Source organism: Rhamphochromis longiceps, linkage group LG18 (genome assembly GCF_057381845.1).
Source record: "Rhamphochromis longiceps isolate RC_006_pf linkage group LG18, R_longiceps_female_GT1.1, whole genome shotgun sequence".
In the NCBI taxonomy this organism is placed as follows: Eukaryota; Metazoa; Chordata; class Actinopteri; order Cichliformes; family Cichlidae; genus Rhamphochromis; species Rhamphochromis longiceps.
The window spans coordinates 22,462,089-22,484,966 of record NC_140574.1 but is presented as its reverse complement, the minus strand read 5'-3'; the positions used below and the strand labels follow the sequence as shown (position 1 = coordinate 22,484,966).

The 22,878-nt window shown below is 41.7% G+C and overlaps 1 protein-coding gene across 1 annotated transcript in view; it reads right to left on the bottom strand.

The window, feature by feature from the left end:
* Nucleotides 1–16,716: 16,716 nt before the first annotated feature.
* Nucleotides 16,717–22,878, bottom strand: part of LOC146648252 (potassium/sodium hyperpolarization-activated cyclic nucleotide-gated channel 2) — a 37,503-nt gene continuing 31,341 nt past the window's right edge. Inside the window, exons 5-8 of the mRNA XM_085389647.1 lie at nt 19,481–19,627; nt 19,134–19,374; nt 18,891–19,055; nt 16,717–18,404 (exon numbers count right to left, since the gene is read on the bottom strand). Of these exons, the coding sequence (XP_085245773.1) occupies nt 17,455–18,404; nt 18,891–19,055; nt 19,134–19,374; nt 19,481–19,627 (1,503 nt within the window). The 3' untranslated portion in view covers nt 16,717–17,454. The remainder of the gene's footprint in view (nt 18,405–18,890; nt 19,056–19,133; nt 19,375–19,480; nt 19,628–22,878) is intronic.

Below are 22,878 nucleotides of genomic sequence, written 5' to 3'. Positions count from 1 at the left end.
ATATGTTGGTCATAAATTGAAGATGGATCAGATGTTAATGGAGAAATAAAATCTAGCAGGAATCACAAATTTGGGTTTGGTGGTTGTCAGGTTGTCTGACTACACTGTACCAAGTGTAAAGTTTGGAGGGGATTATGGTGTTATTTTTCAGAAGTTGTGCTTGGCCCCTTAGTGAAAGGAACTCTAAATGTTCAGCATACCAAAACATTTTGGACAATTTCACGCTCCCAACTTTGTGGGAAAAGTTTGGGGATGGCTCCTTCCTGTTCCAACATGGCTGCGCAAGAGTGCACAAAGCAACCTCCTTAAAGACGTGGATGAGCAAGTTTGGTGTGGAAAAACTTGAGTGGCCTGCAAACTCAACCAGACAAAATCATTGGGATGAATTAAAGTTGGGACTGCAAGCCAGGCCTCCTCACCCAAGATCATCAAAAATTCCCATAAACACTTCTTAACCTTATGGAAAGCCTTCACAGAAGAGTTGAAGCTGTTATAGCTGCAAAGGTTGGGCTGGCATCATATTAAACCCATAACCCTAATCCTTTTTTCCTCTCTTTAAGGAGCCTTAACTCTGCAGACATAATATCAATTCCAAGATTATGTTTCAGTTTGGTGTGGAATCTGAGACTTTTGAATACAATCATGCAAAAACCCCTGTTTGCTGCCTCTTTAGGCTTTATCGGTCCCTACAGGAGTTTTTTCCTGAAGAAAACACAAACATAATCCATAACTACCAGTGATTAATCCAACATGGAAATTACAGACATTGATGACATTGTTGTCTTTGCTAGCAGCTGAGGTGAGCTGTTCAGGACTGGTTGATGCAACGCGATGTTGGTGTCTTCCAACATAGGATTGGATAACAGCAATGATCCAGGTTTTAAACAAATTTTCTGACCCATTAGGAGTCTATCCAGAAAGCAAACATGTTTCCAAGCACCGATCGGTAAAAGACAGCGAGCTATGGTGGCCAGTATTAGGCAAAGAATGTCTGCACCAATAAACTATTGGTTGCTAGCAGACTGTCTCATTTGCGTGTAGTTTTTCATGTTTGTCTGCAAATACTTGCTAACTACTAGCCAAGCGGTAGTACAAATTCTCCAGAAATGGAAAATGTTCACCTTCAAAACTTAAGTTGTTCTTCAGCACTGCAACCAACATCTTTCAAAGGGCCAAACGATCTGCGTTTCCAGGTTGTGTTGCACATTTCAGAGTTTCACAGCTCGGAAAGTAGCGGGACAGTGTTTGCAGACAAGTTCATTACTTCCATTCAAACTGAGACAGCAATATGTAGCTTTGAATTGGAAACCTCACTTGTATGGAGCAAGATCCACCTTGAAGGAAAAATAGTTTTAACAATTTAACTGGCTTGTTCTGTTTTTCTAAAATAATATAGTTTTCCTTATCGGACCGAGGATCTATTTTCACCTAGAGTTCATGTGTTGTATTTACCACCTTTTAGGAACCTGTGTGTTCAAGTAGTCTAAAGAAAGAAAAGTTATATCTTTAATTAAGAGGTGGCCACCCTGATGTTAGCAAAATTTTGTCATGCAAAGAATTGCACTATGAGAAAATTCACGCCCCACTAGTGGAAATTCACTCCCTCATGCAAGACCTCCTGGTCACTGCTAGAAGAAATATTCTTTTTGTATCTTAGGCAGTGTTTCTTTTTAACAAATGGACCAACGGAGTCCAGAATCACCCAGAATCAGACGCCTTTAAATAGCAGGAGGAAAAAAAGGCTAACCTTCGTAACTCTGTGGGAATTAGGTTAAGGGGGTGAAGGAACTATTTTTTACCTCAGCTGTGACCTGTGATGACAACACCAGTAAGCTGATCAGACCCACTCAGCATCCTCAGTTTTAAAAATTACATCTCTAAACATTGCAGTTCAAAGTCAGTGGGAGCCCTGCACCAGACACATTACACTGAACAAAGGTTTGTCATTGCTACTTTGACTTTTCCTCTCTAAGCTGACTGTGCCCAGAGCTCACTCCCACTCATTCCCATTACTCACATCTTATTTTTACTGGTTTATCTTGCAATGAAGGTCAGATATGATGCAGATACAATGCAAAACAACAACAACACTGAGCGTGCGTACATGATATGAGATCCCAAAAAGAGTATTAACAGTAATTTAAGCAAAGTCATTTATGGTTTTCACAGCTCTATGTCCCGTTCATAATGCTTGCCGATATGGAAAAAACAATCTAAACTGTGGTTCCTCCTGAGCACAGTAATGTTTTGTTTCTTTCTACCTAGCTATTGCACCATCTTTTGTGTTTGCAAGTCCTGGTATAGCTGCCTGGGTTGAACAGGTAACTCTTGTGCCAGAAGGCTACTGTAAAGGCCTGGGCCATTTGTTGTGTGTTTCCCTCTGCTCTCTTTCTCCCACCTTTCCTGTCCACTCTCAAACTGTCCTCTCATAACAAAGACTAAAAAGCCCCCCAAATCTCCTCAAATGTTTCACAGCCCCTGTAATCTGTTTCATAATGCGCATTTTCATATTTTCTCTAGTCAAACTCATTTTTTTGTGATCACTGGGGTGAAACAGATGACCACAGTTTTGTCTTTTTGACCTCTCTCTGTTCCCACTTTCATATGCTTCCAGATTTGCTGGAAGCTGTAGATCCAGAACTCTCAAAGTGTGAGCGACCAGTCAACTAAACATTTAAACACAGCTTGTCTGCTCGAGAAATACTGGTCAGATCAACATATTATTCTGGTGCTGCCAGTCACTCACACTGGCTGCAGTCCTGTCAGATGGCTGCACCCACTCCCACGCGCCCTCCCCTGTCTGAAAGGAACATGTTAATACATGCAGGGGAAAGTAAACAGATGACAGCCATGGTGCTGACGTTAAAAAAAACAAAAACAAGAAAAAATAGTTGCGTGTCAGCTTTGTCAGAATAAAGGTGTAGCCGCTGCACAGGGATGCAGATGGTGCATTGAAGAAATGGCTACTGCTGTTAGCACTGCTAAGGCTAGCCAAACTCTGAAAACTAACATGTGCAAACTAATACAAACTAATGTGTATTTGCAAAATTATACACAATTATACAGTTATACACAAACTGGTGATAAGAAAATCCACCTCAGCAATAAAGATTAAAGGGTGCCAGGTTGTCTCTTTGGAGTGCTCATTTCTATAAAATACCAAATGAAGTGGAAAGCTATCAAGAATTACTGAAGCTAATGTAGCGAGTAAAATGTTATACTGCGGTGCAAAGTGACTGCCTAACATCACTTTATACACACTAAGAACAGATCACCAGACTTGTAAAGTCTCACAAGAATAATAAAGAGTAGCTTAAAGTGTAGCTTAGCTACACTTTGAACATCCCCATCGTCTTCACTAAGGCTGTCGTCACAAGCCATTCAGCTCAGTTGTCAGTACAACAAAAAGCATTTCAGTTATATCATGTTACTTACAGTCTGCAGCTTTGATTTCTCAACAATGGCCTTTATAGATGGAACAGCATCGTCTGTTGGCATTAGCATTGCCAACTCCATCCTGGGCTCTGTTGATGAAAGAAACGCTCACAAAACACTGAGGTTTGCCTCTTTATGGGAAACATTTTAAAAATGCTTATCAGTAACTCTAATAGTATACTAAAGTGTATTATATACTTCAGAAAAAGGGGGGGGAATAGGATGAAAATTAGGATGTAGAAAAAGATCAATAGCTGCACTTGCATGACTGCAGCCTACATTCCTGCTGTTAGACGCCCTGCATTTATGCTTAAATTTTAGTTTTGTCACTTTGCTCTGTAATTCTGTAATTCTGCTTGGGCAATCAAACCGCTACCCTTTGCATGCCGATTGTCCCAGAAGAGCCTTTGAGATGGGGAACAAACCGAACTCTGCAGCTGCAGCTACCTCAAAGAACAGAGAGGACAGTGATCCATACACTCACTCACTACTGGCCAACTACTCTCAGTGAATCAGAATATAATGTGAACAGAAAGGATTAAATGACATAAAAAGCATTGTTTCCTTCAATCGTTGTGTAAATCTTTACACATCAACAACAAAACAGAGTATCTGAATTCCCAGAAACTGGTAGCTTGAACAAAACCAAATAGCAACGCGTCTTGAAATCTTAAGAAAACCAAACAACCTTTGGCTCATGAGATACTATCCTGAACACAGACCCTTGAATATATTTATATTGCATTAGTTTGAATCACTGAAGGTCTGTTTGTTCCCAGGTGAGAGGGAGAAACGAGGGACCCAGGGGTGTTCTGTGTGAAGGTGATGGATGCTTTAGAGTTTCTATATCCTCATGACAATTAGAGCATCGTTGTTGTTCTCCCTTTCACCCAGAAACATATGCCTGCTTGAGATGCTGCGGCACACCGTCATCATTCTTTGCTAAGGCCACTTAAAAATCACTACTAGAGATTATGTTACTGAATGCTGGATTCCACTAGAGAGTGCAAGACCCCACAACAGTTCATTAGTGATTATGGTCACATAGCCAAACGCAGTGACAGAGCAGAACAGACTGGCCCCTGAGCTAATGCTCAACAACAACAGAAAGGCCTACACAGACAGAATTAAATAGCTCTGTTAAAGGGTCACAGTGACAAATAGTTTATTGTGTTCATAGTTTTCTCAGTTTTTCTGTCACTGTCTCTCGGCCTCCAGTCACCCCCAGCATCTGAATTGGCTGCTTTTAACACACACTGTTTCAGAGCTGTATTTCGCTCAGTAAAGTAATTTTTTGCATTGTATTTCCTAAAAAAGCTGCATCAAGATCTGAGAACTGTTTACTATAGTTGAGGGGCACATATTATTTATATTCATAAGATATTTTATTTCTAAGGGAACACATATAGTATAGTATTAAAAATAAACGTAGTCATTTGACTCTATGTTTCTGTCTCTTTTTATAACTAAAGCATACAAAACATGAAATCTACAAACAGCAAAAAAGCCACGTAATTCAAAATTACACACAGCAGTACAACACATACAACATCAGCAGCAAAATGTGAACTCTGACCCCTACAATGAGTGTGATCTGTTATGCTGTGGGGGTCACGTTGCTGGTGTGTTCCGACCTAGAGGGAAAGGTCACTGCGAGTCAATACAGAGCAATTCTGAGTGATCACCTTTGTCTTATGACAAAACATTTCTGTCCCAAAGGGAGTGCTCTCTTCCAACACAGCAATGCTTCCATTTAAAGGGCCTGAGGGGGGTGGGGGTCACCGAATGAGTATGAAGATGTGTGAATCATGTGCTATGGACTTCGCAGTCACCAGTTCAACAGTCGAACGCCTATGTAAAAACCTGTCACTGATATTTGGATGCATTTGCAGAAAAAAAAGAAGCTTATGCGCAAGTTATAAGGAAGCTCTGTAGTCACACATCTGTCTGCTTCCCAGGTATTAGCAGCTAATCTAAGCTTTATATCACTTCCACTTTCCCATGCTGTCAAGCTGCTTGTGACATCAGGGGTCTAGTCCAATCATATTTCCGCCAGCCTTCTTCAGGCCAACCAGCTTCCACTCCATGTACTTTAAATCTCACTGCGCAGCTATCATTTTTTCTTGCAGACACCTTTGTCCGACCCACCTCTTCCTCACCACTGACTCTGGGGGGTCCTGCCCTAATCCCCATCACCGCTGCTTTCTGCTGTGCTGGGCCATCGGAGTCTAACCGCCAAATACCTCAAATTGAATTCTGTACATCAATAAATCGCACTCAGTTCCTTCTAAGGATCTCTCTTTATTGAAATACATGTACAAAAAGGATGCTTGGAGTAGATGGATTGCTTTTTTAGGATCAGAAAGCACTCTTTTGGCTGGAAACAGGCCTGTTGGCAAGTGTGACAATAAATCCCAGAAAAAACAGCTCTTTGTGATTACTGTATTGTAGAACATTTTCACAACATCAGACAGCGCTTTTTACCACTGTCATCAAAACAATTCTGTTTTGATGACAGTCCTTTCATCAGAGATCCAGGCTTGCAGAATCAATGGTAAGGCGTTTTGAAGTGAAGAGGCCCAAAAACCTTACTAAGTCTCTTCATGTTGGTTTCTCCTTTGATTTTTGACACTTTGCTGCATACATTAACGACAAATGCCTATTAACACAAAGAGAATTGTTAGAATCTTAATGTGCATAATCTGATCAGTCAATAGAAGCGCTGCAATCATACGGTGGATATTTTTGTCTTTCGCTCTGTGTGTGACAATGTGTGAAAGTGTGAGTGTGTCTACTCTGATGAATAGCCCACAGTGTCACTGAGTACAGACCTTGACAGAGCAGAACAGATGAGATGATTCAGAAGCAAAGCATTGTTCTGGCTCTCATCACTTCAGATGGCGGCCCAGAGCTAATATTATTGGTGGAAGTGGATGATGGAGTAAAATTACTGAGCGGGGGCCTCCTTTTCCTTTTGCAAAACAATCACAGCTGAAAGAGAGTAAAGACCTGGAGGCTTTTTCACATAACACAGATAGTAGATTAAAGTGGAATTTTCCAGGTATCCTGGCTGAATTTAGTCGTGACTCGGTTTCACGAGAGCAGTGGCACATAAATTACCATGGAGACATATTCTGTGCACCTAGCCTGCTTTAGACCACGCAAACAGCCAGACTTGATTTATCCTGAAGTATTACCTATACATCAGCAGCAGCAACATAGAATCGACAGCTACTACCTGAACAAAAGCATGCATACGCAGAAATAAATTACATTATCCAGAAGAAGCAAATCTCTAATGTAAAAATCCAGAACACTCTGCAGCCTGCCAGAAATGGATTTACTAATTTGACTTAAGATTTGCTGTGAGCAGGGGTGCCTCCAGAATTTTTTCACAGTGGTGGCCATATGGCACCCACTAAAAATATTGCAGTGGCACAACAACAACAGAACTTCCAGTTTTATTGTGCTGTTGTCACACACATGTTACAAAAAAAGAGTGAAAGAAAACAATTATATGCTTAGTTATTTCCCTGGTATTAAAATTGATATCACTGAAAACAGGTAGATATGAAAACTAAATAAAATTTTAAAACTCATAATAATCTGTTTGGATTGATTGATTGATTGATTGATTGATTGATTGATTGATTGATTGATTGATTGATTGATTGATTGATTGATTGATTGATTGATTGATTGATTGTCCCAACCATTACTTTGTAAGAGTGAGAACGGATGCCTGTGTCTATGTTGGTCCTGATATGCACCAGAGATCTGTCCAGGGATTGGCACCAGGTTTTCTGCAAGCTTATTACATTATTACCAACATAGGACAGTCCTGCCAGGGGGGGCAGCAAATGTTGCCATTGTGAAATTACCTCAAATCTGCATTATTTTTAACAGCAACAAATTGAAGGTACCTTCTTCTTCTTCTTCCTTTGGTTTCTGCTTTTAAGAGTCTCAACAGAAGATCCTCTGCCGCTAGCTCACCTAAGCTCTACCATCCTCCTCTGTCACACCAACCCTCTGCCTGTCCTCCTTCACTACGATTAATCTTCTCTGCGGTCTTCCTCTTACCTTCCTCTTTAACCTCTGCCTGGCAGCTCCATCTCTCTTCTGCACATGTCCAAATAATTTCAGCCTTGCTTTGCTAATTTTGTCTCCATAAGGGAGGAAATACCCATGGCTCCAGAAAGACCCATAGATCTAAGAACAGCCTTCTGGTCTGACCTGGTCTTAAGCATTAGTTTTAGGTCATATTTAATGAAATAGTAAGTGAATTGTTGCCACTATTGGTGTTTAAAAGGAGTATCTCAAGGCTTCAAAACCATTTTTATACTGTCTGTGAGTTACACACAACATTCACCTGGAAGATAATGTGGTCTGGTTGCATTTATAACTACTTACTGGAGGTGAGCCACCACTGACACACTTTTGGAGATTACTGTACAGACACTCATATTAATGTGTGTGGGAATTAGTAGGAGAGGGTGAGAAAGGGTGGAGCTGACTTCTATACCACACATGCATATCACCGGGAGGGCCTGTCCGTTCCTTAAACACACCGGCTTTGCAGTCATGACAAATATATTCCTCATTTTGCATATTTATATTGTTAAATATATGACATCTAATAGGAAATAATAAACTAAGTAAATTTATCAATATACAGAGCATGACCTAACACCAAAGCAGAAAGTGCGGGGGTTTGCTATTCTTATACGAACAAAAGGAAAAAGTGCTTATCAAAACTGATAGTTATTACATCTACCTAGAGAAAAAGTTTTTCATTTTCATTTCATGAATCGTGTCCTGCTCTTCCCAGTTCTAAAATGTCAGCAACAAGCTCTCCAAATCTCCCCCATTTGTAACCCCATCTGTATTTTTCTTCTGTTCTTTTAGCCAGGGGCTTCATGGATGTTCCTGTAACAGGAAGAGTTTAGCAGAGCAGATGATACTGAGTGCTGCTGAGGTCAACTGCTCCCAGCACGTACTCTTTCTGCTCTGCTTTATCTCTCTCTCTCTTTTGTTGGTTTGTTTCTATTTTGTTTGTTTGTTTTTATGCAAAACCAGACTGACTTTAAGTACTTTTGTGTCTATGTGGGGTACTATGACCACATAATTAATAAAGTATTCTGAGTCTTGAAATGTAAAATGATTATAACTACTATGGAAGCAGTTTTCAGGGACTTTAGTCTGAAAACTACAATAATAAAACCAGTACTTAATTTACATGAAAGATTATATAAAATGTTACATAAAACCTTGTATATATGTGTAGACTGTGCCCTTATGACTGCTGTTGTCCTCCTCCTCATCCTCCTTCTCTTCCCCAACAGGCACATTGCTCATTATATAATTTGCTGTTTAAAGCAAATATACACTACTTGATGGGAAACACTGTTGAATACTCAAGTGCAAAGGGCAACTTATCCAGTTGAGCTGTTTTCCTTTGTGAGCTTTTTCAATTCTGATCCCACTATTCAAATAATGCATCGTATATGTATCACATTTTAAACGTTTGTTTTCTTCACAGTTCATGCATTTATTACTTCTAGGCTGGACTGTTATAACTTATTATTATCAGGCTGGCCTAAAAACTCCCTGAAAGGCCTTCACTTGATCCAAAATGCTGCAGTGAGAGTACTGAAAGGGACTAAAAAGAGAGAGGGCATGTGTCTCCCACATTGGCTTCTCTTTATTGGCGCCCTGTTAAATACAAAATCAAATTTAAAATCCTGCTCCTCACATACAAGGTCTTGGATAATCAGGCCCCATATTATTTGAAAGGCCTCATAGTATCGCATTGACCCATTAGAGCACATTACTCTCAGAATGCAGGCTTACTTGTGGTTCCTAGAGTATTTAAAGTAGAATGGGAGGCAAACCAGGAATCTGAGGAATCCAGTTTGGATTTGGGAGACAGGCAGACTCTTTACTTTTAAGATTAGGCTTAAAACTTTCCTTTTTGATGAAGCATATAGTGAGAACTGGATCAGGTGACCCTGATTCCTCCCTTAGCTAAGCTGCATAGGTTTAGGATGCTGGGGTCTTCCCACTCAGCATTTCTGCTTCACTCACTATGTGTTTATACACCTCTTTGCATTTAATCCTTAGTTATTATTCATCTCTGGCTCTCTTCTACAACATCTTTGCCCTGTCTCACTCCCATCTCCCCAGACTGGACACAGTGGATGTCAGTCCCCCTAAGCCTGGCTCTGCCTGAGCTGTCTTCCTGTTAAAAGGTTGTTTTTCCTTCCCAGTGTCACCAAGTGCTTGCTCATGCTGATGGTCGTCTGTTGGGGTTTCTCCGTATTATTGTAGCATCTTTACCTTATAATATAAAGTGCCAACCAGTGACTGTTGTTATCATTTGGTGCTATATTAATAAAATTGAATTGATGGACTAAAATAACATTAGCATATAGCAGAATTTTGTGAGTAAATTAGCAACATTCATGTAAACAAGACATAGAAGTGTCATGGAGTCATTTCAATGGTTTCCTGAGAAGTAAAGCAAATGCTTCAAGATTTTTTAAACCAGGGGTGTCAAACTCAAATACACAGTGGGCCAAAATTCTAAACTGGAACAAAGTCGCCGGCTAACATTAATATTTACTGAAATATATTTATTCCTCCAGATATAAGAATGAATCTTTTCTTATGGACTCAAACACGTTTTGCTGAAAAACTGAATATGGAACAAGCAAAGCTTAATACTAAACAATATATATATTAGCTGTATAATACCAGTAGGCCAGCTCTAATAGTAATTTGGTATGGCTTCGCGGGCCAAATGTAATTAGGCTGCGGGCCAAATTTGGCCCACGGGCCAGAGTTTGACACCTATGTTTTAAACTATTATTTTAATGAATGGCATAGCTTGTAGAAGATCACATGATCCTTTCTTCCTGTTTCTCTCTCTGCTTTATTTTTTATTGATCATTTCAGTTTGACGCACTTCTCACTTCCAACCAACCCGCTGTCCAGCAAACTGTGATGTTACTGAAGCTGCCAGCAGCTGTAAGATGATTTACTGTATCCCCCTCTCTTTCTCTCTGCCTAGCTCACTGACTCGCTCACAGAGTCAGAGCTTGGACCAAATGCTAATCCTGGTATTCAGATTTGAGCTGTGCTCTCTAGATGTTCCCCTTAGCAGAGAGACAAGGCTGAAGCAGGTGCGGCAGCATCAGAGGATAGGGAATTTGGGGGCAGAGGGGTGCACTGTTGTGCCTGTCTGTTTGTATCTGCTTTTAATACACACACAGCTGTCTATGCATAACACTAGAACACCTGCAAATGTTTAAGCAATACCCAGCTACACCTGTTACTGCAGACTGAAAAAGCTGAAATGTAGATTTTGCTTACTTGGAAGATCCCGGGAGAGACGTGAACGAAGACGTGGGTGCGGAGCAGTAAGGCAAACTGGAAGGAGATGGATGGGAAGGGGCGAGGATACCGGTAAGGAGCTAAATAAGCAAATTGCCCTCTGGAGGTAAACGGCTAGGGTGGGTAGTGCGGGTGATGCTGATATGATTAATTGAAGTAGGACAGCCAGGGACAAAGTAGAGGACCAGCGCTGCAGAGGAAACAAAGTAGAGGACAGTCCTCGGCCATATAAGGCTGAAACTATATACTCACATAGCTTCACAACTTGGTGTAGTATCAGCCGGCAGCCACTACCAGTACATTGCTTGTTCATTGAATTACAATGAAACAGAAAGAGGGAGTGTGTGTGTGTGTGTGTGTGTGTGTGTGTGTGTGTGTGTGTGTGTGTGTGTGTGTGTGTGTGTGTGTGTGTGTGTGTGTGTGTGTGTGTGTGTGTGTGTCAACAGAGCGGAAGAGAGAGGACATTATGTCACGTCAAGGTAAAAGTGCGGACACGCAGTGCGGATGGCCTCTCCCGCATTTGTACCACCTGCATGTAGAGCTGGGGAGGCAAGATGAACAGTGTAGAGCACTGTGGTGAAATCTCACCTTGCATGTAATTTTAATCTTTCTATCTCACTGTGCCATGCATAATCACTGAGGAGACAGACAGCAGTGTGTTTGTGTGTGTGCATACATAGAAAGGAAAAGAAACAGACAGAGAGGGAATGGGTGGATGCGCTCCCAGGCTGCCAGAGGAGTGTGTCCTTGGACTGCCCTCTTCCGTGACGCACCCACCCACCCTTTCAGACACGCGCATCGAAACACGCGCGCACACTCCTAGCACCGGTTCATTTACTCTCTCTCTCTCTTTCCCTCAGACAAATACAGAACTAGGGCTTGCATGTGCATGCACACCTTCTTAGGTACCAGAGAAATTGAACTTAATGCTGTGCAATGCTGTGTGCGTGTGTTCACTCGTATACACACACACAGACAGAGCAGAAAGCTCTCAGACTGAGCGCAGACACCTCATCAGGGATGCAGCAGAGCCCCTGTCTGCAGAAAGAGGGAGAGAGAGAGATCTCATCTGATGTGGGATAGAATGAGGTGGAAAGGTCTGGTTGTCTGATTAAGGTTGAGCGTGTGTGTGTTCACATATGCGAGTGTGTGTGTGTCTGTGTGTTTGGGGTGGGGGGTGGGGCGGGTAGTAACTAGTGTAACTCCAGCAGTTTGGTTCATGCACGCACACAGAACACCAACCAACAGAGACAGATGACAAATAAAAGTCCACACCCAGAGATAAGTATGCCAATGCGCTCATCTTTTTATTGCACAACAATGTATTGTCTGTTTACGAATGCTTAAACAACATTGCCACTGACTGACAGACCAGCTTATTGAGAGACACCAGGGTGTGGCTCTGTGTTCTTGGCCAGCAGAGGTGGTGGACAAGACAGCCTTTTCAGAAACAGGTTCAAATCAGCCCCATGCCCTCGCCACCAGCATCTCGGTCCGCAAGGACTGGATGCAGGCAAATATTACAAGCATGCCAAGTATCCATCGAAATCCTTTGACACTGATTTGGTAGCACTGCAGCTTGGGCTGGGAGCTGAGTTGTCCTGGGTTGTAGACATCAACTTAGACAGAGCTGGAGTTTCAAAATACTTAAACCGTTCTGTTAAGAGCAGAAGCAGAGCACAGCCTGAGATGGTTGCAGACTGGCCTCCAGAGAGAGAGAGAACACATGCTGTGTCAGATATCTGTGCTGTCGTCTACATGGTGCTGGTAAAGTGTGTCTGGATGCCCACACTGAGCTATTCGTGCAGGCTGTGGAATGCTACTAAGTCTAGGGATGTGCTAGAGTGATTTCTTGGAGCATTACAGTGGTTTCTTTCATTTTTTTTTTTTCCTCTTCTGTAGAACAAATGTAGTTGTGACCATTTAACACACATCTCTCTCGGCTTCATGTGGGTTTTTAAAACCCCCTAAATGGCATCATATTCTCAAGTGGGACCAACATTATAGAAGGAAAGGCACAGGAACACACACACGCACACACAAACTCAAGCACACAGAGTCCTGAAGCAGAGAGAAGGCTTAGGTAAGCTAAGCAGGCTACAGTAGCTACGACACAAAAGTTTAACTGTTAGACTAAATAAAATCATTGTACAGTAGTTTGGTACACAACAATGTCTAGATTTGAAGGTCCCACTAAGAATTGTACACAGAACTCTGCTTAGATAAGAAAAATACAAACATGCACTCTGCTATTATCTGCCAAGGTATGGTAGGTCAAGCTCATGAGTCGAATTCAGCCTAAGAGAGAGCTTTTCTTAAATGGCAAAGACTTGATCAGTGTGCAACCAGCATCAGAGTGTAAATAGCTGTGCAACAATATGTTTTAAGAACGTTGTTTCCAGCACGTGCACAGCCAACTTCTGTTACTGTATTGATATTGTGCAAGCATCTCCACAGTTTGTTTATTACCAGTGTGTGAATGTGTGTGTGAATGGGTGGATGACTGGATATGTAAAGCGCTTTGGGGTCCTTAGGGACTAGTAAAGCGCTATATAAATACAGGCCATTTACCATTTCTGTCGTTTTTGGCTCTTTGCAGTGAGCGGATCATCTAAGCTAACGTCTAGACTGCCGATATCCACCAGAAGCCTGTCAGAGCTCACCCTCTCACTGTAAAAAAATGTATCTTATACAGCTGGCTGTGGTAAAAACACAACAATGTGCCCCACATCTCTGTGTATACCATATGTACAGAACATGAGAGTACAGAGTACAGCGCGCATGGTGTTGGAAGGCTCAAACCAACAAAAATGTGCAATTTTGTGTTTCCCGTATCTGGGAAAATTGTATATACTGACATTGTCATCGTAATTCAGCAATACTAATCCTCTTCTAATGTTTTTTTTTGTTTGTTTGTTTTTTACATATATTGCAAGTTGAAAATAAGAACACAGATTTGCATTTTTACAGGCACATACAAACCACAAAAATAGACTATGTGGAAACTAGATGTACTAGGCACAAGGTATATACAGTCCGTGTGCATGGGGCACATTGTAAAAACAAACTGCAAAACAACAACCGAACAAAAGAGACTGATAACTCAAAGACAGTTTTACAAATAAAAACAATACCCTGATTTGCTAACATGTCAACACCAAGGCATTCGGTACCCTTAACAACTGGTACAGCAAGAATGAGAGGTTTGAAACTTAGGGATTCTCAATAATTGTCAGTCAGTGTCAAACATGTATGAGGGCTTTCAATCCCACTAAATAGCAAGGCCCAGTAGAAGAACCATTAAACAATCACACTTTGAACCCCCCGTCATCAGGCAAATACAGCGCCACATCACACACACATACACTCACACAACATGCTGATGGTGGCTTTAAGCCAGCAGACTGAACACTAGACAGATAACTGACAGAAGTATGTGCTTGGCCGGGGCTGTAGCTGCCTCATGGCCGAGGGTTCAAACAGAGCGGTACTGATCAAAGTGTCTGGGACGCCATCCTTTGAGTGGGAGTGAGTTACACACATATCCTACCGGTTGGATGCAATGAAACAGAGACGGCGCCTGATATTGCCTGAAACGTTAGCTCTTTAACTCTCCTTCCATCTTGCTCTCACTGACTGTGGTCTCATTCAAATAATATCAGCACAGTCCTGATAGCAGCTTAATAGGGCAAACTCTGGTATTAGCACAAAGGATTGGGGAAGAGGACCAATTGATTGCACTGGAACAGTACTGAAGCGCACAACAGCCATTGACTCAAATGGACTTCATTCACAATCATATTGGCATTTTGGCATGTACCTTTCCCATAGGAAAAAAAAAGCAATACAAAAAGAGTGTTGCTGATGAAGGAGGGTCACAGCTTTGTAACCAAGGTATGACAAACAACGAGGTTTAGTGCATGTTATCAATTAAACAGATAAGAGAACATGTGGCTGCTCTACAGTAACAATGAGCCAGGATTTACAAGCCATATAATGAAGCCCTTGGATAAAAACAATCACCTACGCCTTGTTTCAAACAGCTCGCAGGATAAGTGATCACAACCAAACGGGCAGAGTGTTACGCTAATAACAATCTCAGGGTTACGACTTCAGTAGATCCTCCATATTTATCTGAGCCAATCAGATTTCAAGGGGAACCTTTCAGCACGGTTAAATCAACAAGTGGATGATGGGAGGATAGACAAGTCTACATAAATCAATGGAAAGCCACGCTGCGGCAATCAATACATCTCTCTGGAAAGGTAGCAAACCTGAGTGAAATGTCCATCGCATCGATTTTACAATTAGAGTCTGTCGATGTTCAGAGCTGAAAAAGGTGGACATGGTATTTGTCTAACACAATGAATCAGCTGCCTATTTTCTAACCCAATTGGATTCACTTTCCTTCCTTACAGTTTAACCAGATAATGGATCCGAGAGAAGTACTGCAACCATTTTAAGAGAATGGAGCATCGATTTTTCATTTTGATTACAAGGTCGTAGTGCAACACAAGGTGCTTAATTGGACGTCCTCAGTGCTCACTTTGGACCAAGGAGATCAAAGTTGTTATGACTCACTCTTGTTCACGCCCACTTCAGTAAATAAACTAATAGAAAGAAGAAGAAGAAGAAAGATCCTCTTGTGGTAGATCTGGTACAGGTTAAATATAGCAATGTTCAACCCAGAGAAGCATCATTAAACCATAAAAAAAAAAAGATCACACGGACACTCAGCAACACATACAGCAATGCCCACAACCCCCCCTTGCATCATAAAAGCCTCTTTAAATCACTGTCCCTTTATTTACATGGCAGTTTATATCTGATTAGCTGTCTTCCTTCTCGTATGGCGTACATTCAGAAAGAGAAGTATTTCAGGTTCAACAGGATCAGAGTATTTTGAGTAAATATAACCAGCTATCCAAGCCTCAACCCTAAATGTTGAGACATTCATGGGAGTTTTGGATGAAATGGGACACATAAAGATTTTGATATAGAGCAAGTATGTTTTTTTTCTCTTTTTTTCTTGTCTTTTTCTTTACATGTGAGGCATTTTATGCCCTCATATTGCCTACCCTCAACCCCCATTTATCTCACAATTGAACATTAGAGAGAATTAGTTTAGCTAAACTGATTTTTTTTCTTCTTTTTAAGGTTCTGACCCGCTGAACTCAAAGCGTGGATTCTTCCTGTGACGTGAAACCAGAATTAAACAGTTTGTTCCTCTCAAGTGTTAACAAAACAAAACAAAATAAGAGTTACACTACAAGTCCTTTCATTCTCTCAAGCATTTTTGGTTAAGGTAACAACATGGTCACTGGATTACAATACCTCAAGTGAAGCCACAATAGCTGCTGGATTCTTTAAGATTTCACATTAAAAACAAAACAATATGAAAAAGAAAGAAGTTCACTTTCCTGTACAGCATATGTATAGATATTTATATTCATATATATTTATATATATAGGCGGGGTAGAGTATTGCAGAATTATATTGCATGTGTTAATCAATAAACCTAGACAGAAACAAGCAAGTATACAGTATGGGTTGTTCACAAATGTTTCCTTCGAGTAAAGCTCAGATATTTTAACCACCTTGGCCTTCAGGGTTACAATCAGCCACCCACCAAACCGGCTTTGGTGGGTGGCTGATTGTAACCCGACCGGCATCAGAGGTGTTTGACGAAAGCAGGTCAGCACCACCATCGGCATGTCAAACCAACCGTGCAGTGTAGAGTGTGAGTCCATTCTCTGAAAGTAGAACCAAAACATATCAACAAACTCACGCACACACACTTACACCCACATGTATACATACACACAAACCAAATATATGGCTTCTAATGTTGAATCAAGGCAGTTAAATAAATGGCATTTTCGTCGATGTTTCTTTTTTTTTCTTTTTTTCTTTTTTTTTTTCTTTTTTTTTTTAGTTGATACAGACACAACCAGACTTGGTGTTCAAGCTCAACTTTGGTTTGGGTAGATACGATGAATATAATATCCTTCCGTACTTTTTTCATCAACTATTTACACATCGATGTAAGATCGACCAGCGGTCTAAAACACTATTCCCATTACTATTTGAAACAATATGAAGAGCAATGTGTTCTTTTGCTACGACAGCTTATACAGAAAAGTTACACTCAAAACACTTTTGGACGCTTAAAATGTCATTGTCATTTGACCTCAAGTCCCTGATTTTCAGTTTAAGTCCAGCTCCTGCTAGATTGCATTGCATGGATTCTACACAGTATGCAATAGTTACATCAATCATACTTTTCTTCATATCTTTACAGAAAAGACAGCGATATACAGTAGGTGTTTGGAAGCAGAGTGAAAGGGGTGATACTAAGACTAAAGGTGCTGGCACAGTAGACTAGACCAGTTCAACCTTAAGTTATACTAGCTTAATTGTATAGACTCCTCCTGGCCAAAGTGTCTCAAGACTTTGAGTAGCTCTTTTCCTTCTGCTGGCACCAGCACACAGTGCATCCAGGTCCAATAACTGGTAGCGCTGGCGGTAGCTGATTGGTCATTCAGCAAGCTGACAGATCAGCCAGACTGACCTAAACCGAATGGATTCTCCTACAAAAAAGGCCTTTTTCTCGAACTCTACCAGGGTCACAAGTTGGAAGACAGCCGGGATCTGGCAGAGTCTAGCTCTGGAAGGCTGACAATTGAATCTTTCTTGGGAGCTCCAGAGTCTGGAGGTCCTGATCCAGCAGCTGCTGCTACTGCCCCCATTCCAGCAGGTCCAGTGGGAGGAGGTGTGGAGGCAAATGCCACCCTCTGTTGGGCTCCCGATGATCTCCCCACCCCTGAGGGCCCTGGCATGCTGGAGTGAGGGGGCTGCGGAGGTCCGATGGAGGTGTTGGAGGTGCGAGTGGAGGGCGGGGGGCTAGGGGCTGCAGAGGCAGCTTGCGGTGTTCCTTCCTGGGGGAGTGAAGGCTGGGAGGCCGACAGGGCACGGGTGTCCTGACTCAAGCTCCCCATATGCAGGGAGTGGGTGCTCTTGTGTGAGGCAGGCCTCTGCTGGGTCTGTGTGGGGCTTGGTGCATGATGCTGTACTAGGGACAGCTGGGACCCAGAGGGTCCCACGCTTGCAATGTGCTGGAAAGTCCGTCCTGAAGCTGCAAGCGGGCTTTGGACTGGGGGACTTGAAATTGCCGATCCAAATGCCCCTCCGAGCGTCAGAGGGGGCTGAGACTGCAGAGGAGACATGGAGACTGGACTGGAGAGATTCTGCATCACCTGAAACCTTCGCACCATGCGTGGAGACTGCAGAGTCCCTGGACCCACCAAAGGACTTGCCATCTGAGGGCAAAAGCTCATGGCCACAGCTTGCTGGAGGGTGGCGATAGCAGAGCCCGTCTGCTGCTGACCCGGAGGGGCAAAGATGCCGCCAAGCGAAGGGGTCATAGACATGGCTCGTGGCCGCTGCAGGTCTACTAATTTTACCATCTCACGGTCATACTTGACGATCTCCTGAATCATCTCATTCTCCCGGTTGTTGAAGACACCAGAGTTGAGATCATGCTGCACCTTGTGCATCAGGATGGAGTTCTTTTTACCTGCAGAGAGAAATAAAAGCACAGGCTAATTACTAAAGATAAAAAAAAAGGCAGAAGCAGTAAAGTTTGAGGAAAGGACAAGGAGTACATAAAGGTGAATAATGCATAAATACATGGAAACAGGAGGACGTATAACGAGAGAACAATGCGATTTAGATATAGCATGCGATGCCCTTCAAATCAGGTACATCCTCTAGCAGAACAAGCCCTCAGGAAATATACGTGTCACCCTGTACTTTTATCTATTGTTACAGCATCCTATGCAATTCTGAGCAAAGAGCACAGCTCATTGTACTGCTTCTTTTAATATTCGGGAAACATTTTCTTTTGTGTTTTTTGTTCACAGCTTCATTTTCTTTCATAAAAAGAAAAGACAGCAGAAACACTTAGCAGCTGATGTTTTAGAGATTTGCATAATTTCATGCCCAACATATTATATGATAATACATTATGATACATATGAAAATGATCTAAATCATTTTTTACCTATGCGGTCTAGACGATCAATGGCAACAGTCTCAAAGGCTCTTCTCATCATGGGGTATTCTTCCAGCACTTCATTGAAGTGGTCAACAGACAGAGAGTAAAGTCGACAGTAAGTCTCCGCTCGCACGCTGGCTGTTCGACGACCCCTCGTCAATAAGCAGATCTCTGAAACGGGGAAACAGAAAATGCCACCGCTTACAAAAGGGTTAAAAAAAACAATGGCACCATAAAAAAAAATCTTACCTCCAAAATAAGAGCCATCAGAGAGTTTCATTGCAAGCGTTCCCTTGGTGATGACGCTGCAGACTCCATGCTGGATAAAATACATTTTCTTGCCAATAGTGCCCTCCCGAATGATGTAATCTTGTGGCTGGAATACCTCAAAACGTAGCTTAGTCAACATGGCGGTCACAAAGTTTGGCTCTGCGTTGGCAAACAGCGGCATCGACGCCACCAGCTTGCGACAGTTGAAGTTCACAATTTCCTAAGACAAGACGCAAAGAAGAACAGTAAAAATGTGCACAGTAAAGACTTTTTAATATAATATATGGTTCATATAATAATGGGAATAATGTGCATTATTGTCTCACTTCTCTCAGGGGCTCACTGAGTTCTCCCAGGATGCTCTCCTCATCAAACATCTTGCCCTGGTATCTGTGCTCGTAGTAATCGTGGATTTTTTGTCGGAAGTCAGCAGGCAGTTTGTGGAAGGACATGTACTGCTCCACTTGTTTGTACTAAGAGAGAAGAGAGATGATTTTTACTTCCTGTTAATGCAAACAAAAACAACAGAAAGAAAAAGGTTTTATTGACCTTGAGGCGAGCAATTGCATTTAAAAACCACAACAGTAATGGGGCTGGCAAATTAGTTTTAGCAAGTGTGCATCGTATTGCTTTTCTAGTGTTACACTGTTCAATTGTTCAACTATTATTATACATGTTTCTTAATGCCAAAAATACAGAAAGCAGCAATTAATTGAGCCATTAAAAATGTTTTTATATCTATTTCTCATCACAGACCTGTTCAAACACTGAAAAACGTCAGCGCAACATGTTTTTTTCAGTTCACAGTCAGTAAATCCCAAATATAGCAACCTGCTTCTCTAAAACGCACTGAAACACCAGCAGTGTGTATCAACCTGCCACTGATAACAGCCCCCAAAATGCACATTCACACCTGTTTGAGTAACAAGCTAAAAACTGTGAAAACTTGCAGTGCTCACTCGTTTCTGGACTTTATTATTTACTACTTCCAGTTAGGCAGGTGCACAAAGACCACATTAAATTTTGTTCAAGATCCAAGTTTGTCAACAGGCAACTGCTTGAGACTTGAGGCATTTTAATGGCCAGAGAGGGCTGAAAAACTTTACATCCTTAAAGAACTGCTCAATATTTTGCAGTTATAACTCAGTACGAAAACTCCCGACAGGTGATCGCTCAAAACGATCTGCAAAACAGCTGTTTCTGTCCAGTGTGGGCATTTCATTTTATTTTTGTTGCATTTTCTTGTGGCCTTCTAGTTTACTAGACCAATAGCATGAACTGATCATTTTCATTTCTATTACTTCATTACTTTCTCAGTCTCTGGATGAATTTTGTCCCACTTCAGCTCAGTGAGGTTTGTGGGCACTCGTTTATCCACAGCCCTCTTAAGGATAATAAAAGCCCAGGTCATCACCTCTCCACCACCATGCTTGACTGTTGGTATGAGGTATTTGTGCTGATTTGCTGTGTTTAGTTTTGTCCAAATGCTGCTGTGCATTAGGGACAAACATCCCCACTTGTGGTTTGTTCAGATGCAGCTTTGGAAAACTAAGCTGTTCTTTTAAGACTTTCTCCTCGTGACCCTTCTAAACAGGCGATACTCCTTCAGTCTTTTTCTAATTGTGCTGTCACAAACGTTTAACATGCTGACTGAGGCCTGTAGAGTCTGAGATGTAGCTCTTGAGTATTTTGCAGTTTCTTTGAACATTGCACCATCTGACCTTGGGGTGAAACTCTTCTGATCTCCTGGTAAGATTATGTCATTGTGTTAACATACACCTGAATGCTTCAGACCAGCAAATAGCCAAAACCTCTGCTTTCATACAGGCACTCAGACTTGCTGATGATCAATTAGTCAAGTAAATTTGATTAGCAGCATCTGGCAGCTACTTACCCTCCTAATTCCTAAGAAGCAGTAACCTGTCCTTAGTGTGAAAACTTGTTCACAACTGCATTTCATTCATAAATAAATACATCTAGGAGGAAGGAACTGGCTCAGGGCTCTAGTGAAAGACAGAGTTAGGAAGTGCTAAATGTTTCTAGTGAACAGGATTTTGATGATAATAAAAAACCAGAATACCACCACACTCAAAGTTTAAAATAAACTAAGACAAAGGGCAAAATAAGCAAACATCATGCTATGATTAGGCAATGTCACCTATGAATTTTAGAAAAGGCCAAAATTCACCTGTAGCATTTTACTGCCCCACTCTCATTTAGCATTTATAGAATATTTCTCATGCCTCTTCCTCTTACAAATAATTTTTATCTGCTTCAGAATCTCTCGAGCTTCTTAGAAGTCCTCTATGCTCCAACTAGTGTTTCACCCCACTTCTCCCTCTCATGGACTAAAATGCTTTACTGAATATTTACTAATTAACTAACTATTTTTTCAAGAACTTCTCAATAGAAGCATCACTTTGCGCTAGAAAGGTTTATAAATCTCTACACATCAGTGTCTGTGCAAAAGTCTGTCAAGTGTCATCAAACATATACAAACCACGCAGCTGAAATGAACACACCAAGCAGTTAATCAATGCCAAATCAATAAAAAAGTGAAAGGTTCCCTTCAACATAGCTGCAAGTCAAACAAGCAGCTTCTGTTGTTTAGATGTGCAAATTTCAGTCCTTCCAAAGTGATCACAGAGAAACTAGAAACAACGTGGCTGGGCTGCAGAGAGAGGAGTGATAGACGTGGCAGTAAACAGAGCAGACAGTGAACTGTTGGTTGAAAAAGATTTCTCCTTGTACTCTGCTGTCAGCCTCTGTGCACTTCAACCCAGCTCAATTGGAAAGCTTAAGACCACAACTCAACTCAGCCTATAAAGCTGTCCAAACCACAATTTTGAGAGGTCAGCACGCTGGCAGGTGCTGTGTACTCACAACGTTCAGGAGCTGAGGAAGTCATCATCCATACCACCCCAATCCCAGCACTCCTTAAACTCTGCTGTGCGGTGGATAAAGCCACACTCTGTAAGTATCGAGTAACGTCCCCTGAGAAGGTTTGCTCGCAAGACCACCACCCCCCACTCCCCCACCCCCACCCAAAAAAACCTGAAAGGCTTGTGGCTAACTTCTTCCACAGACAACAGTATGTCAGATGTTGTGTGTCCTGCCAGAGGCCCCGAGCAAAACAATGAGTGCCACCTGCTCAAACACTGTTGCAAGCTCTGAATCCTCCAGTGCAACGTATAAACTCCTTAACTGAAAATTGTTTGCTGTCAGGAACAGACTGCCTGGCTCTCTGTTTGCAGAAGAAAATTACAGTTAGCAAACAATGATTTTAAGATGTACACAACTGAATGCATGTGTACTGTACTAGAAGAATTATTGTCTCAGATCCAAGCTGCACAATGGAACGAAAGCTTCCCTTTTTTCATTCCCAGGCTTTATGACAGCAGTACATCCTGTGAACATCCTGGTCACACTAACACGCTAATAAGAGACGAACGACAAACAAGAAACCAAACAGACCCCACCGATGAGTACCATTTCACTCTACTAGGGTCACATTGCTTAAACATGGAGCTTTATTTCTGTTAAGACTTGTTTTGAATTATCTCCCTTGCTATTGGCTGAATATTTTACATTATTCGTGTAATGTGAATGAAACTCTCAGGGGGAAAACAGTGGACAGCGGGGGACGATCTCAGAGCTAATAAACTGAGCAGATATGCTCGTATTATTAAAACTGAATAATAAATAATGATGTGCATACACTGAC